Raw genomic sequence first — 15,582 nt, 5'->3', positions numbered from 1 at the left:
CTGATTGGCCAGTGATGTTATTTCTACTTATGGAGGTGGTATCAGATTTAGCACTGTGTAGAAATACGTCTCTGGTATGGCCATTAGCTTTACTCCTGGCCAAATTGAGTTCCTTTTCTTTACACCCTTGAGCCTTAAATGTCTGAAATGCCTCATTTTGACAGAATTTGAGGTCCTGATCTTAGCTACAAATTCGTCTTATCCTTAAATATTCCCCATAAGGGATGCTTTTGATGAGATGGTTGGGGTGGGAACTGCTAGCATGAATTACTGCATTTCCTGCAGTACTTTTTCTGTGTAATTTGGTATGTAAGGTGTCATGTTTAACATATACCTCGATATCCAAGAATTGTACACTTTCATTACTAACCTGGGCTGAAAAATTCAAGTTTAGATCATTCATGTTGATATCATTAACAAAATTGTAGGCAGATTCAATAGACCCTTCTCAGTTAATGCACACATCATCTATGAACCGCCACCACTGTGACATGTGCATCATACAGCTCCTTGTGGGTGGTTCTGAGGACGTGCTCCTCCCACCAGCCAACGTGAAGACACGCATAGCTGGGAGAAAAGCACGCCCCCATCGCCACTCCACGTAACTGTTGATGAACCTCTTTGTTGAAGATAAAATAGTTGTTAGTATGGCACATATTAATCATACTGAAAAGCATTTCATTATGATGATAATATTCAATATTTTGTTTAGATAGAAAATATTTAACTGCTACTAGTCCATCATTGTGATCTATGCTGGTATACAAGGAGCATATGTCCATAACAATAAGAACACACTCCTGTTTCCACTCAACCCCCTGAATTTTTGACAAAAAATGGCCTGTTTCTCGTATATAGGATGGTAACTTTTCCACGAACTCATGTAGGAAATAATCCACATATTTGGACATAGGTTCGAGTAATCCTTTTTGAGCAGATATAATAGGCCTACCAGATACAGGTATAGTATTTTTATGCACCTTCGGGATGAAGTGTGTGCAGCCACGGCCCGTTTTGTCTAAAAGGATGCAAAGATGTGGATTGGATTGTTGGTGTATGGAGAGTGTTGCTACGCTGCTGTGAGTTCGCTACAAACAAATGGCTGGGGGTGTCAGCAACGTGGTGTTGTGGAATGGTCACCAATGTGTAGGTATAGTTAGGACCTAGTTACCCAAGGAAGAGCGTTCCTTTGTAGGAGTTTCACGCCACAAAAAAGGTTCATCCCCCTTAGGTCCTTCCTTGAAAGTTTCAGGGTGGTCTGCCAAACAGACGTCATTGAGAAAAGTGGGGTCCTAAAAAGCAATTTCCCCATGCAATTTCCATAGGGATTTTTGAGCAGCACAACGGAATTACACCAAATTCGGCAAAAAGCTAAACCTTTACCCAGAAAGAGTGCTTTTTGTGATATGGCGAAAATACATTCTGCAGTTTTTGAGAAATTAAGATTTCAAATGTATGTATATCCAGACTGTTGGGGTCGCCGAAATTTATCGAGAGTCCAGTGGGCAAGCAACTGCAAATATTACAATGCTCTAATTGGCAGAGGGGGCTTTTTTCCCCGTCAGCGGTCTTGCTCCTGCGAGTCCAGCAGGAATTTTCGCTGTGAGTGGCAGAGCGCAACATGAGGACAAATGTTGTGGGCAATATTTCAGGACATGGGGACTCGGTCCCCGTTTCCTGAAAATTAATAATGTTAGGTGAAAGGGAGTGGGGTAGGGGTAACTTGCCCCCCTGAACCTTGTTGGGGCAGGGGTGTCCCAGGCGGGTCCCCAGGAACCATATTTTAAAAAATTATATTTAGTGTGGTTGCCGTGTTCCTGCGGGGCTCTTGAGGGAGCCAGCAGAACTCTCCTGCAGGAGCCCCACAGGAGCACAGGGGCTGCACTCATTCCTGCAGGATTGTGGCAACCATTAAAAAACACGGGGCCTAGGTGTCTGTGGTAGGTTGACCACGTATGGGGGGTTGACCATGCCGCTAACCCACACCACACGCGGAGGAAGGTTAAGTATGGTGGGGGCTTGGTTGTCGGTAGAAGTTTGGGTGCAGGCTCCACATCCAACCCAACACTGCGCACAGCTGAGGGCTGTGAGCAGCAGTAGTGGTAGCCCACGGGGTTGTGTGCAGGGCTGGTTGGCCAAATCCATGGTACACCCGGCAAAGGCTATGCAATGGTTGATTAGATGACTGTAGGGGATTGCAAGCAGGTTCTGGCCAAAGGACAGGCCCAGAAGCCAACCCCATGCTGCAGCCATGTGCTAGGGGGAGTTTGCTGCCTGTGGGGCTGTGTGCGCATGTCACAGCAAACACTATGCTGCACAGGGCCAAAGCTGTGCATGGTGGAGGTATAAGTCTGAGGGGGGTTACGGGCAGGGCCTGTCCATAAGCCAGGCCCTGTGTCAAACACTGCGGGTTGGCATATTTATATATGTATGGTAATATTACTTTAAGGTAAAAAACCCTATAAATTCACTGAAAAAACAATGGTTAAAGTGACGTTATAGTTAGGTATGGTAACAATGTGTTAATTTGCTTAGAAAAAAATCAGAAATTCACCGAACTAAAACAAAGGTTTAAGTAACATTAGTTAGGTAAAAATGCCAATTTAAACGTAACAATAAAAAAAAACTGCGGATATTTCAAACAACTAACTCTTGCCCTCGTCCTGCTTACCATCTCACATATTACATCACTCGTATGTTCTATGACAATATTGATAACAGGACTGGTGAAATCTGAAATGACATAATTCATGACATCACTGTGCATGACGAGGGCATGAATTATACTTACTTAATATAACTATAACAGGTAATTTTCAGTTTTTTTTTTGTTTCAAATGTTAGGGTCAAACTGACATTTTCAACTAACCAAAATGTTACTTTTTTTTAAATAAACAAATTTTTATCGTTTTATTGAAGTTAAAACAAGTCACAGTGGAAACCGACAAAAGCCACAATCAGTGGCTAAGATTGTCACAGGAGTATTCATTGACACAGTCAATATCACATACAATGGAAACAATATCGCCATCACAACCGTAGCGCTATATCAGATCGATGTCCGTGGCCCCAAACCATTTATTCCAGATTTTGGCATGCTTAGTGGGACACCCACAAGTTTCGTACTCTAGCATCTCCTCCTGCTGGGCACACCAGTCCACCTCGCGTCTCCACAGGGAAATTGTTGGGGGCTTGGAGGCCTTCCAATGAGCAGAGATGTCACGCATAACAACCACCATCAATCACAACCAGAAGGATCAGTAACAGGGACTATTCTATATCAACATCAGAAAGTCAGACTCCCAGTACCGTCTTAAGATGAGACAGAACCATTTCATGTGAAAGAAATCAGCTGGGACCTGTGAGCAGGCAAAACATGCTGGGCTGGCAAGGAGTCCTGCATTTAACAGCCTGACGAGGATGAGGTATGCACAATGTAAATAGTATGTCTGCACTAGTCAGTGCCTTGAGGACATGGTCAGAACTCTAGGGGCCATCAGTGCGTTCCACCAATCTTTGTCCTCCAAAGGTCCTAGTCAACCCTCCAAACGGGATTTAAGAGCAGTCAGTGTCTCTGGGGTGTTAATGATCAGAGTACAGTAGATTTTGGACACGCACCCTTTATCCAACACTCCCATCATGACCCTAGCCTCAACAGGGCTAAACTCCGGAATCTATGTCAGGAGGAACATGTACACACAGTGCGTGCCGCAAAAGCAGATATTTGTGAAACTGCGTCCTGGACAGGGTATATGCCTGCTGGAGCTCCTGAAAGGAGGACATATGTGTTCCCTTACAAACATCCCTCAGTAGTGAAATGCCGATGTTGTCCCACCAACTAAACCCCTCCAGCCCAGCTACCACTCCCAATCAGGCGCCACGTAACAAGGGGATCTGTTGAGTGAGCCTAGACCACTGTTCCGTGTGTTAAGGTGCAGCCCTCCACCCACTAATCACCAAACGGGCCGCCCAAGGAAGTGCGTTGAGGACTGTGTCACAGTAAAGCATTGCCATAATCAGGAGCAAACCCAGTGTGGTGAATTCCAGTTTGGAGGCGGGATCGAACCACCCACCATTAAGCCAGTCATTGATAACCAGGTGGTGTGATGCCAAATAGCACAGCTACAAACTGGTCATGCCCAAGCCGCCGTCATAAGATGCATGCCTACAGGTCACGAACGCTAAGAGTGGCTGTGAGTTATGCCATAGAAAGATGATCGCCACTGAATCCATTTCCCTAAACCAATGGCAGTAAACCATTTGAAAGAGGCATAATGCTACCCCCCCCCCCACAATGACATTTAATGAGAGTGTTTGCTATTTCTTAAGATTCTCTTTGACCTTGTGGGTGAGGGGTATGAAGTTGAGGGACCATGTCAGCGCTGGATGCCGGGTCACTCGAATGCCTATGTAGTGAAAACTGAGGCGGCCAACAGGGATAGCCATCTGCCCAACTACACAGTCTCGTGCAGAAGCCACTGGGTCTAGCACTGATTTGGAAGGATTGACAGTCCTGAGGCCTCGCAAAGAGTTTGAGGCTCTGCAGTCAGCAAGGAACGCTACTGGCCGGTTCTATGAGATATAGGAGAACGTCGTCCACATACAATGCAATGCATACTTGTGGTTAAGATAATATTAACTTCCGTATTAATAAGAGATATGGGACGATAAGCACCACTAGAGACCGATGGGAGAAGCATCTTTGGTATAACTACAATTGTGGCTTGGTCAAGGTCCCAAGAAAATGAGCAGACTTGTGCTGCTTCCTTATAGACTAGTCTCTTTCAGTTCCCGTTGCTCGGTAATAGAAAGGCGGGGAAGTGTCTCTTAGTCTTTAAGAGGGGTTGCTAGTTTGACTGCCGGGCGCGGGGTTGCCTCAAAGTGATGAGTAATAATTGGTGAAAGCTTGGGTGATAGCGAGAGAGCGCAATGGGAATGCCCTTCATTGTCAATTATCTCAGATATAACCCTGCTGGCGAGGGACCTGGATGCCAGCCAATATAGTAGCTTCCCGTTTTAGTCACCCCATCCGTAGACCAGTGCCGTGGAGGCATACCAGACCTGTTTTGCTACTTCGAGGGAAAGGAGTCTGATCTCCTCATGGATCAGTGTTATGTGCCTAGTGATGGCGCTGTATGTGGCTGCGGAAAGCTGTGTGGGCATGAGCTTCTGGTTGTGTGACATGTTGGTGCCATGCTTTTTCTGCCTTTCTAAGTATGCTCTTGGCGTATCGCCTGATGGCAACCTCTTGCGCCACTCAAAGTGTATCTGCTGACTTAACTGACACAGTGTTGGTCTAGAAGTATTGTGCGATTCATTGCCCTACTTCAGAGGCATACGTCTCGTCTTGAAGATGGCAAGCATTAGGTTGCCACATAGGGTGCCTGGCTGTACACGAATTGCCGACCCGAAGAAGAAATAGGGCTGTGGTCTGAAACCCCACACGGCAAAATCTGTATGAGAGACACGGAGACATCTGCGGCTGGCATAAGGGGATTGCTAATGTGGGAATGTGTATGATGGGCAGCAGCTGTGTGCGTGTACTGTCAATGTCTGGAGTGCCAGGTCTCCATACGTCACAGAGGCCCAGGGCAGTGATCAATTTGTGGAGAGACCAGGCCCGGGTACAGTAGACATCAGAAGGGGAGCCAGTGGAGTCTACGGTAGGGTCCGGGACCATGTTAAAGTGACCCCCAAGGACAGTAAAGCCTGGAGGTAGTTGTGCTACCACATCAAGAAGAGTATTACAGAAGGACTATAGGTCAGTGGGAGGGGAGTAAAGGCACAGAAGGCTTAGCGGACGGCTTTCTACTAGGTCTGCTAGGGCAACATTCCGACCCACCCGGAGGACCAGACAAGGTCTGAGCCACCATCATGGGGAAGGTGTGGCACAAGAGAATCCCCACATTTCGGGATCTCCGGCATAATAACCTCTATGGTAACCTTGCGAGCAAGAAATGCGCACCTAGTGCCCATCAGGTGGGTCTCTTGCAGCAGGTAGGGAATGGTGGGCCTAGCGCAACACTACAGAACGCTTGACCCGGTCTAGAAGATCATTAATGTTCCTAGACATAACACTGTAAGAAGTCATGGTGGGGTGGGAGGCGTCAGTGTGCGCAGACAGGAAAGGTCAGGAGACTGCATGTGAGTAAGTGCGAAGCACCAGTTGGGGACAATTGAGAATATGAAGCCCACCGCCAGTGTAGGAGTGCCAGTTCTGAGTAACAACCTAGAAGAGAAAAGTACCAAACCATGAATATTTCTGCTCTAAAAACCCTTTACCCTTCAACACCCCCAACCCCATACTCTCCCCCCAAGAAGCATCTGTCCCCCTGAAGTGTACACTGAGACTCAAAACCAACATATTTCGGATGGGCGTGGAGTGGTGAACCCCTCCAGGTAAGAGGATCAATGCAATGCAGAACCTGCATCCGTGCAGGTAAACAGATGACGTTCAGTGGTGTCTTGCAGAAACAATTCTCCACCAAGGACGTAACATGAGTAAGTCATGACAACGTCAAATGGGTGAGGGAGTCTGACTCAACCGCTCCTCAGTTTGAGTCAACGAGTGGGAGTCCTCCCCAGCATGCAAGGATTGTTCTGACCTTTGGGGCATCGTCGTCACAGATCCAGAACTCTGAGACGCAGTTCGGGTTTTTCTCCATCTTGGCTGAGAGGGGCCAGACTGGCTGATGACTATGTGGGGATGATTGTTGAGTTGCTGGAGGAAAGGGTTGGGATGGGCGATGCAGTTGCCTCTCCTCCGTAAGTCAGTCCCAGGCCGACTCTGGGGTTTCAAAGAAATAAGATTTACCATCATGTATGACTGAGTCGTGCTGGTAATAGCAGCCTGTAGGATAACTTGATGGCCTGGAGCTTCTGCTTGACAGCTTCGGATGGCTGTCGCTTGGCCTGGACCTCACAGGTGTAATCTGGAAAGATAAGTATTCTGGAATCTTAGTATTGGAGGTCTGGGAGTGCTCTGGCATCTCTCAGGAGGCAGTCTCTGTCTTTGAAATTGAGGAATCTTGCTATCATGGGCTGTCGCTGTGCACGCGGGAAGGCATGGGGGTTAGTGCCCTGTGTGCCTATAACACAGCGAACCAAGGGGATAGTTTGTCGGCAGGCATCCAGGATTTAAGCCATTACTCAAGGAGATCAGGAGGTCGAGCGGGCTCCACATCTTGTGGGAAGCAAACAAAGTGCAAGTTATAATGTCTGGAGCCATTTTCGGCATCCTCGGCGCAGTGATGGATATTCCCTTGTCGGGGGCCTCTCCTTCAGCTGCTCAAGCAGGAGTAGTGAATTGTTTGATGGGTGGCTGGGAGGGAGGTGGCTTCACAGTTGTTTCTTTCCCCATGATTGTGGTGGTAACATTGTCTAGCTGGTAGGGGCCCGGCACGCTTACCAGGATCCACAGCAGCACATGCAGCCAGGGACAGGATTGGTCACCAACTCTCGTTAAACATGGTGGATCGATGAGTGCAGTAATGAGGAGGAAAAGAGACTGGGCAAGCAGGAGCTACAGAAGGATCATGACCCCGCCAGGCTGTGCAAGTGATAGGATGGGGGTAGAGTTGGCAGAGGCCCACATTGACAACGGTCCATTCTGCAATGTCCCTCAGAGCCAGCAATTTCAAGGGGATGCTATTTTCGCAGTATGTCTCAGGCTCCAGGGATCACTTGTAGGGGAAAATGCAAAAATCAGCTGCAACAGTGTGCCACGAACAAGGGGGGATTGCCATTGCAGGTCGGGGTCCACAGCAACAAGAGAGGCACCCCATCAGAAGGGGAGAGGAGGGAGGCCTCCATAGTTCTGCAAGGAGCAAGCCCTTTCTTTTATTGAGAGCCAATACCTATGAGATCCAAAGTCCAATGTAGAGCGAACTTCCTCCTGGTGCAATGGGCCAGATCACAGCGGGTGGCACGGCACTCGGTGCTATGCCACACAGAAGGCTACTCTGTAACTCCTCAACACCGCAGTCAACAAAGGCGGCAGGCCTATAGGCCGCACGTTGTACAGCGTATCGAATTAAGGTGCTATAGGCATCCGGGTGGGGCCGCACCTCAGAGTCCCCAATGCGCTCACATCAATTCAGAGGGCCCTGATCCAGGGCAGGCATGGAGTGAGGGGGAGGGGAGGGGGCCAGCATGAGTTGTGGGGCACCTTGCTCCAAAGCGCAAATCAACAAGGGAATGGCGCTCCGCACTGCTTGCAGCAGAGGCCCGGGGACCGTGCCTGTCCTTGCAGTAGAGTCGCAGTCGCTCACCTAGGTTCCTAATGTGGCGCCTCCTTGCAGGAGCAGCACCCCCCCCCCCAGTCACCAGGGCTGTCTCAGCTCCGCTTCTCAGTTCTCGTTAGCAGCGCGACCAGTGGGCCTATACATAGGTGGGGTCTGCCATCTTGGGCCTCAGGTGAACTCCCGCCTCATATGTCTCGGTCGGTGCTGCAGTGCAGATCAAAGCCACAATCTTGTAGCGGGTGCGTTCTGGGAGTCAGCACAAGTCTGTGCCCGTGCGGATGAGGCAGGACACTGCAGCTGATGGTGGTGGATGATAGAGGGGAGTAAGCACTCTCAGAATGCGACCGACTTCTTGATGCCCCAAACCATGCACCGTAAAATGTTACTTTAACTGTTGTTTATTTAAGTGAAAAAAGAATATATATATGTATCTATCTATATATGTATTCACTGAAAAAACCATAGGTTTCACACATGTTATAGTTAGCGGAAATTTTACTGATAAAAAACCAATGAAATTCCCCCGTTATAGTTAGTGCAGGCAACTATAACTCACGCGACCGCAATCCTCTGCTGATGCTAATACTGTATTTAGACACTTTATTTGCCCATGTCTTCTTCCATAAATTTTTAGCTATACATATATTACAAATATTTTTTTTCCTAAAGACACATATGTCATCAGCAGAAGATTGCGGTCGCGTGAGTTATAGTTGCCTGCACTAACTATAACGGGGGAATTTCATTGGTTTTTTATCAGTAAAATTTCCGCTAACTATAACATGTGTGAAACCTATGGTTTTTTCAGTGAATTTGTAAGGTTTTTTAAATGCTAATTCCTAACTATAACGTGTGTGAAACCTATGGTTTTTTCAGTGAATTTGTACGGTTTGTTAAATGCTAAGTTACTTTACGCCATTCGTGGCGTGCGCGCCCACTTAACGCAGTTCGTTCCGTGCGGGCACGGTGCGCTTCGCGCACCGTGCGCGCACAGTGAGCACGCGGTGCGCTTCGCGCACCGCGTGCCCACTTTACGCAGTTAGTGCCGTGCACGCACGGTGGGCACGCGGTGCGCTACGCGCACCGCGTGCCCACGTTACGCTAGATGGGCCATGTACGCACGATGCGCTTCGCGCACCGTGCGCACATGGAGGACCTATGATGCACTTCGTTTTGAAAGGTAATATTTAAATTTTTCACACCATTTGCACACGGGGTGGGGAGAGTGTGGATAATTTTTTTTTTTTTAATATTTTTTTGTACGGTAAGCGTAATCGGCGAAATTAGCAAAAAAATAAAAATTCCGTTTTTGGCCTTGGGGGATCTTTGGGGACTCCCTCAACGTGGCTAGGTGTTTTGGAGCTGTCCAAACAGCCCCTTTACATGTTTTTGTGCTTTGTATTTTAATCCACACTCTCAGTGCGAGAGAGAAAATGGCGGCCGCCGCTTCCTGGTCTCGGCCGATTCGAATGTTTACTAAGATCTAAGAGCCAATCAGAATCGCGCTCGCGCACGCCACCGTACGCGTACGGTAAGCGTACCGTAAGCTGGCTCAGATATATATATTGATTTAAAGGCTATTTTCTCAGAATCTACTGAACAGATTTACACCAAACCTACAAAAGGCACTTCCTTGACCTGAGGACTACCTCTCTGCCAAATTTCTATTAATTCTGTTCAGCCGTTCGGGCTGTAGCTGTGTCTAAAGGTCCTATGGAAAAATGCATGGGAAAAACGCGTTTTGGGACCCCCCTTTTATCTCAGCCCCCGCTTGACGAATCCCCCCGAGACTTTCAGGGTAGGAGCGGAGCGTAGCGCCCCACCTATTTTGAAAATTTCGCTAGGATTCGTCGACCGGCGCCAAAGTTATTCAAAATAGAATGTTGCGGATTTCCTATGGAAACGTGGTCCTAACTATAACTACCTACTGGCGACCGCCAGTAGGTAATATATATATATATATATATATATATTAAAAAACCATAGGTTTCACACATGTTACAGTTAGGTGGATATTTCACTCGTAAAAAACCAATGAAATTCCCCCGTTATAGTTAGTTCAGATAACTATAACTCGCGCGCCCGCAATCCTCTGCTCATGACATCACATCTTACATCACTCATGACATGGTCAGTGGCATCACTCTTGAAATCACTGATGACATCATCCTTGTGATAGAGTGGCGGTCGCGCGAGTTATAGTTATCTGAACTAACTATAACGGGGGAATTTCATTGGTTTTTTACGAGTGAAATATCCACCTAACTATAACATGTGTGAAACCTATGGTTTTTAAGTGAATTTGCATGGTTTTTTAAATGCTAATTCCTAACTATAACGTGTGTGAAACCTATGGTTTTTTCAGTGAATTTGTACGGTTTTTTAAATGCTAAGTTATGTATGTTTTATTATTTTTTTTATATATTTATTTTACAATAAACTACGTATAAATTTTTTTTTTTATGGTTTTTCACCGTGCGCGCACGGTGCGCGCACTCCTGCGATTTAAAAAAAAAAAAAATTTAAATGTTTTTTTCTGCCTTAGGTTAGGGGGTCAGGAACTCTCTACCCTGCCCCCTTTTCACGTTCACCACCTTCCTTTTCCACTCTCGCACTGAAAACAAACAAAATGGCGGCCAACACTTCCTGATTTCGACCGATTCGAACGTTGACTGACATGTAACAACCAATCAGAATTACGCTTGCGCACGGTGCGCGGCTATAGATATGTATGTGCTTTTAACTGCAATTTTCTCACGAACTACTGAACAGATTGACTCCATATATGCAAAAGGCACATCCCTGACCTGAGGACTACCTCTCTGCCAAATTTCAAGTAATTCTGTTCAGCCGTTCGGGCTGTACCTTCGACTAAAGGTCCTATGGGAAAATGCATGGGGAAAATGCGTTTTGGGACCCCCCTTTTTTCTCGGCCCCCGCTTGACGAATCTCCCCGAGACTTTCAGGGTAGAAGCTGAGCGGAGCGCCCCATTAGTTTTGAAAATTTCGCGAAGATTCGTCAACCGGCGCCAAAGTTATTCAAAATAGAATTTTGAGATTTCCTATGGAAACACGGTCCTAACTATAACTATCTACTGGCCAGTAGATATATATATATATACATACATACATACACACAAGAGCTTTATTAAGTGTGTCCGTATAATGCTCGATTTTTGCATACAACTGAACTGTCTTCAGTCCTAGCTGAGGCAGAGATTTTTTCATTATAAATTTCATTAGAGATTTAGGGTAGGTGCCCACTGGGGCTTGATTGATTGAATTGCGATATATTTTCTGCCGATATTGGGTAGTACTTCCCACACATCATGTGCAGAGACTGCCTGTTTTTCAAATTGGACACATAGTTTTAATTGGTTATTTTCAATGTGTGACAAAGATCACCATGTTATACAGTGTGATAGTTGGCACCGGGATATGGGTACAATAATACCGTACATTCAGGTTTGAGCTCGATTGCATTATAATTGGTCTTATCAAATTTCAGATTTTCATCCACCGTATATGTTTATTTTGGTCTCTATAGTTGACAAAATGTATGAACAGACATATGTCAAGATGGTCGACTGGAGTCCGCTAACACTGTCGACTGTGGTAACATCCGCTTTCTAGGTCAATGTATATACTGCACTCCATTTTAATTAAATCCTTTTCTCATTAACTAAATCGAGGTAAAAATCTCTTCTTGTGGAGGGCAAGTGTGAGTCCCACGCACTTTGTGCAAGCGACCAGAAGTGACTTTAATGACAGGGTTCCTCAACCTCGACATGCACTGACCCTGTGTCCCGGCTCCATGAGGACCTCAGTGGCTTTTGATAAATAAATAAAATTATATATATATATATATATATATATATATATATATATATATATATATATATATATATATATATATATATATATATATATATATATATATATATATATATATATATATATATATATATATCTACACATACACACTTCACATGCAAACATATGACAAATGCTCACAAGTGGGCTGATCGCATTAATATATGTATATAACATTTTAGTAAAATCAAAATCTAAAATCAAAAAGTCTTGGCTAATGCTGGACTTAAAAAGGCACGAAGAAAACACGGCCGATGTGGAAGTGATGTTTATACCAAGGTAAAAGGCCTAAACTTTAAGAAGTTCAGAGAACAAATTCTAGTTCTGACTACTTAATGGCAGCCATTTCAAAATAATGGGAACAAGAAGATGCTTGACAAAGGAGTAAGAGCGAAAACTGCACAATTTTTAAAACATATGTCCAATAGACATTTGAATACTAGCATTGCTGAGATATACGGCACGCATAATAGAGAATATGAAACTTCAGAAGCACAGAAACAGACCAATATTGACTATACCTGATTACTTACCAATAATCGTGATTACTCAGATTACACATTGGCACCACAGTACTTCATAAATAAGTTGTTTCCAACACTCCCTGGAACTAAGAGAACTAGTTAAAGCAAAATATCGTCCCACCCTCTTCTGTCCACCCCATCAGGCTTCTCCCCAAAATAAGGGTCCATAAAGGGAAGGGCACCTGCATACCTCTATAACCTAACCAAGCAGGGGGAGGGGGGGGGGGGTGAGTGAGATAATGACAATACAAAGGTGGGACATAAGGACTGGACGAGGAAGGATTATTGAAGTAATAAAAATTATTGGCAAGTAATAAGCGCATTACCACCTAAAACTTTATTTTACTAGTAATTAATAAATGAGGATATACTACAGCAGTATGCCCACAACTCGATCCCTAACAAAGCACACAAAACCCCCTGGACACACAAGATGCCCATAAGCAAAAGCTCATCATCTATAGAGGAAACGTAGTCAGGAACAACTATAGACATAATAGAACAGTAAGCCAAAAGGGAGTCAAGGGTCGCTGAACACATACGTTCTACACAAAGCTGGAAACCCAAAAAGGAGGTAGCCCATGAAACAGTCCATCAGGCAATGCCCAAAGGAAACCAACTCAGTCAAGCCCAAAACCTAGACAGAAAAGAAGCAGATTGACACAATGCTTCAATGGGGAAGGAAGACTCAGCTATAAAAACATTCCAGAACAAACCACAGGGAAGGGACCCCATTAACTAGCTCACAAGTGGAAAAGAAGGTCACAAGCCGAATCACTCAGGAACTGATGCCCCAACGCTACCCTGGCATAGGAACACAGGGAGGGACAAGCTGCACCAAGACTCTGGAGACAAGACCGTAGAATGAGCAATATAACAATCAGGGGGCCAACAGAGGAACCAGAGGCAGCAGAACCCAGCTCCCCCCCCAGCCCGAACAGTGAAATGTCTGCCCCACCGGCCCAGACAGCTGAGACATGCACACAACAACTAAGTGCCAGCAGACAGGCATAAGGTGAGACCACCTTGAAAGCAGGAAGAGTCACTAGAGACTAAAGAGACAACAAGTGCCCAAGACAGGCAGGAGACCGAGGAACACCAAAAAGAACAAACTAAAGCATGGAACAGCCCTGTCCCAGCCAGGTAACCAGTGATACCTAACAGTAACAGGAAGTCCTCCTCTCCTTTATGGTCACTTTTGATGGGGAGAGGCCTGAAGGGGATAGAGCAGGGAAGCATTTTTTGATAGGTCACGTGGTACCTGGGAGACAGGGGGTGATTCACCTAATATAGCAAGGAGGGGGAGGAGGAAGGTTTGAGGAGGTAATAAGAGTTGCTTAAATAACCAAGAGACAGGAAATGTAATAGGAGTACTGTGTCATTGGCACTTAAAGTCTTGGTACAGCTCTAGCAGGTCTATGAAAAAGATTTAACAAGTTCACCAAGCATCTAAAATTACAGCATGTAGGATATACGTATTATTCTACTATGAAGCAGAACGTACAAAGCTTAACATATTACAGTATTATGAACATCATCTCCATTTGGTGTGAGTAGGAATTAATCAAAAAGACATTGTTAAATGTATTACCTTTGCTTCTGCTGCCAATCTGAGGACTGTGACCAAAACAGTAAAGCACATCTTACATGTTTTCATTAAGGCTGCGAGTGTCCACTGGAAGATCGTCCTACTTAGAGCCCCTGCTCACTCAAAATCAATACCTTGTTAGGAAAGACACTATGCCCAGGAGGATGTCAAAGAACAAGCAAAGACAGTATACCCACCTCTGCTTGCTTGGACCAGATGCCGATGTTCTTACGCTGTGCTTTCGTGAAATGGTCCCAGGCCTTTTGCTTCGTAGCGGAATTGTGTACAGCCACTATCTGTTCGACTGTAGGGTTGAATCGATGGTCAAACCCAGGCCAAGAACATCCATGATGGCAACGAGAGAAGTAAAGGAGCAAAAGAATTGGAATCAGGCAAGTGTTTTTGCTAGTCTATTTGTTATGACACTGTGCTGTGCTGAGGCCATGCTCAGAGAGGCAGAATGACTATACAAGCAGTTGCGCAGATAATTACAACTTCACACAAGCAATGCACTACAATACAGTGTACCGTGCGTTGAAAAGACACCGTACTCATTTAAGATGAAGCAAATGCAAGTGCTCTACATCTAAATTAGTAGTGTTTCCAAGACAAATTGGCAAGAAAGAAAATTAGTGTTCAAAAAATAATTTGCAGCATTAACAAGAGTAGGGAAAATTCAGAGGGAAATTAAAATGAGAGATTTATAACAAAGACTAGACCCCAAGGCCCATGTGGACACTGCATGGCTACAATCCTAGAGCACAGTGCCATAACATGAACATTATAACACACCAAACAGAAACACAAAGTCAAATGTTCACTGCAGCACCTGCTCTGCAATGTTAACAGAAACCTTTCATTGGATGACGATTATTAACTGTAGGTCAGATGTATTTGGTGCTTTCATCCAGAATTCTTGGCTTAAGATCTACGCTTGCTGGCTATCCAACAATTCTGCACCAATCGTACTGCCGGCAGTCCACACAGCAGTAATGCATTTATTGGCATGTGGTGTCTTGCCAAACAGATGAGACCTCTAGCAATGTAATTCTTTTCTATAATGTGGCGTTCTTGCAATACGAACTGTGCCTACTGTGATTTCTTGTATTTCTTACTCACACCACATACAAGTTGGACAACTGCCATTGTATGCGTAGAGTAAAATTGTAGAATGGAGGCAGACAATAAATAGTCTTCTTATATGGCAGAGACCACACTGAATACGTGGAAGGTAAATGCTGATAAATTGATCACATATTTGGAGTCAAAGGTGTGTTATAATGATCAATGTTTTATAATGCCAGAAAGCTTCCTGGTAGTTAACCAAAAACATTTTACTTACTTGTTCCAGGAA

The 15,582-nt window shown here is 45.2% G+C and overlaps 1 protein-coding gene across 6 annotated transcripts in view; it reads right to left on the bottom strand.

Moving 5' to 3' along the window:
* ENOX2 (ecto-NOX disulfide-thiol exchanger 2) overlaps positions 1-15,582 on the bottom strand; it is a 1,377,678-nt gene that overhangs the window by 298,283 nt on the left and 1,063,813 nt on the right. For all 6 annotated transcript variants that reach the window (XM_085607631.1, XM_085607636.1, XM_085607633.1 and 3 more), the window contains one exon: positions 14,426-14,532. In XM_085607631.1, the coding sequence (XP_085463757.1) occupies positions 14,426-14,532 (107 nt within the window). The remainder of the gene's footprint in view (positions 1-14,425; positions 14,533-15,582) is intronic.

The sequence above is a fragment of the Triturus cristatus genome, chromosome 5_2, assembly GCF_964204655.1.
Source record: "Triturus cristatus chromosome 5_2, aTriCri1.1, whole genome shotgun sequence".
NCBI lineage: Eukaryota > Metazoa > Chordata > Amphibia > Caudata > Salamandridae > Triturus > Triturus cristatus.
The sequence above is the reverse complement of the archived record's forward strand: the minus strand, read 5'-3'. Positions and strand labels throughout refer to the sequence as shown.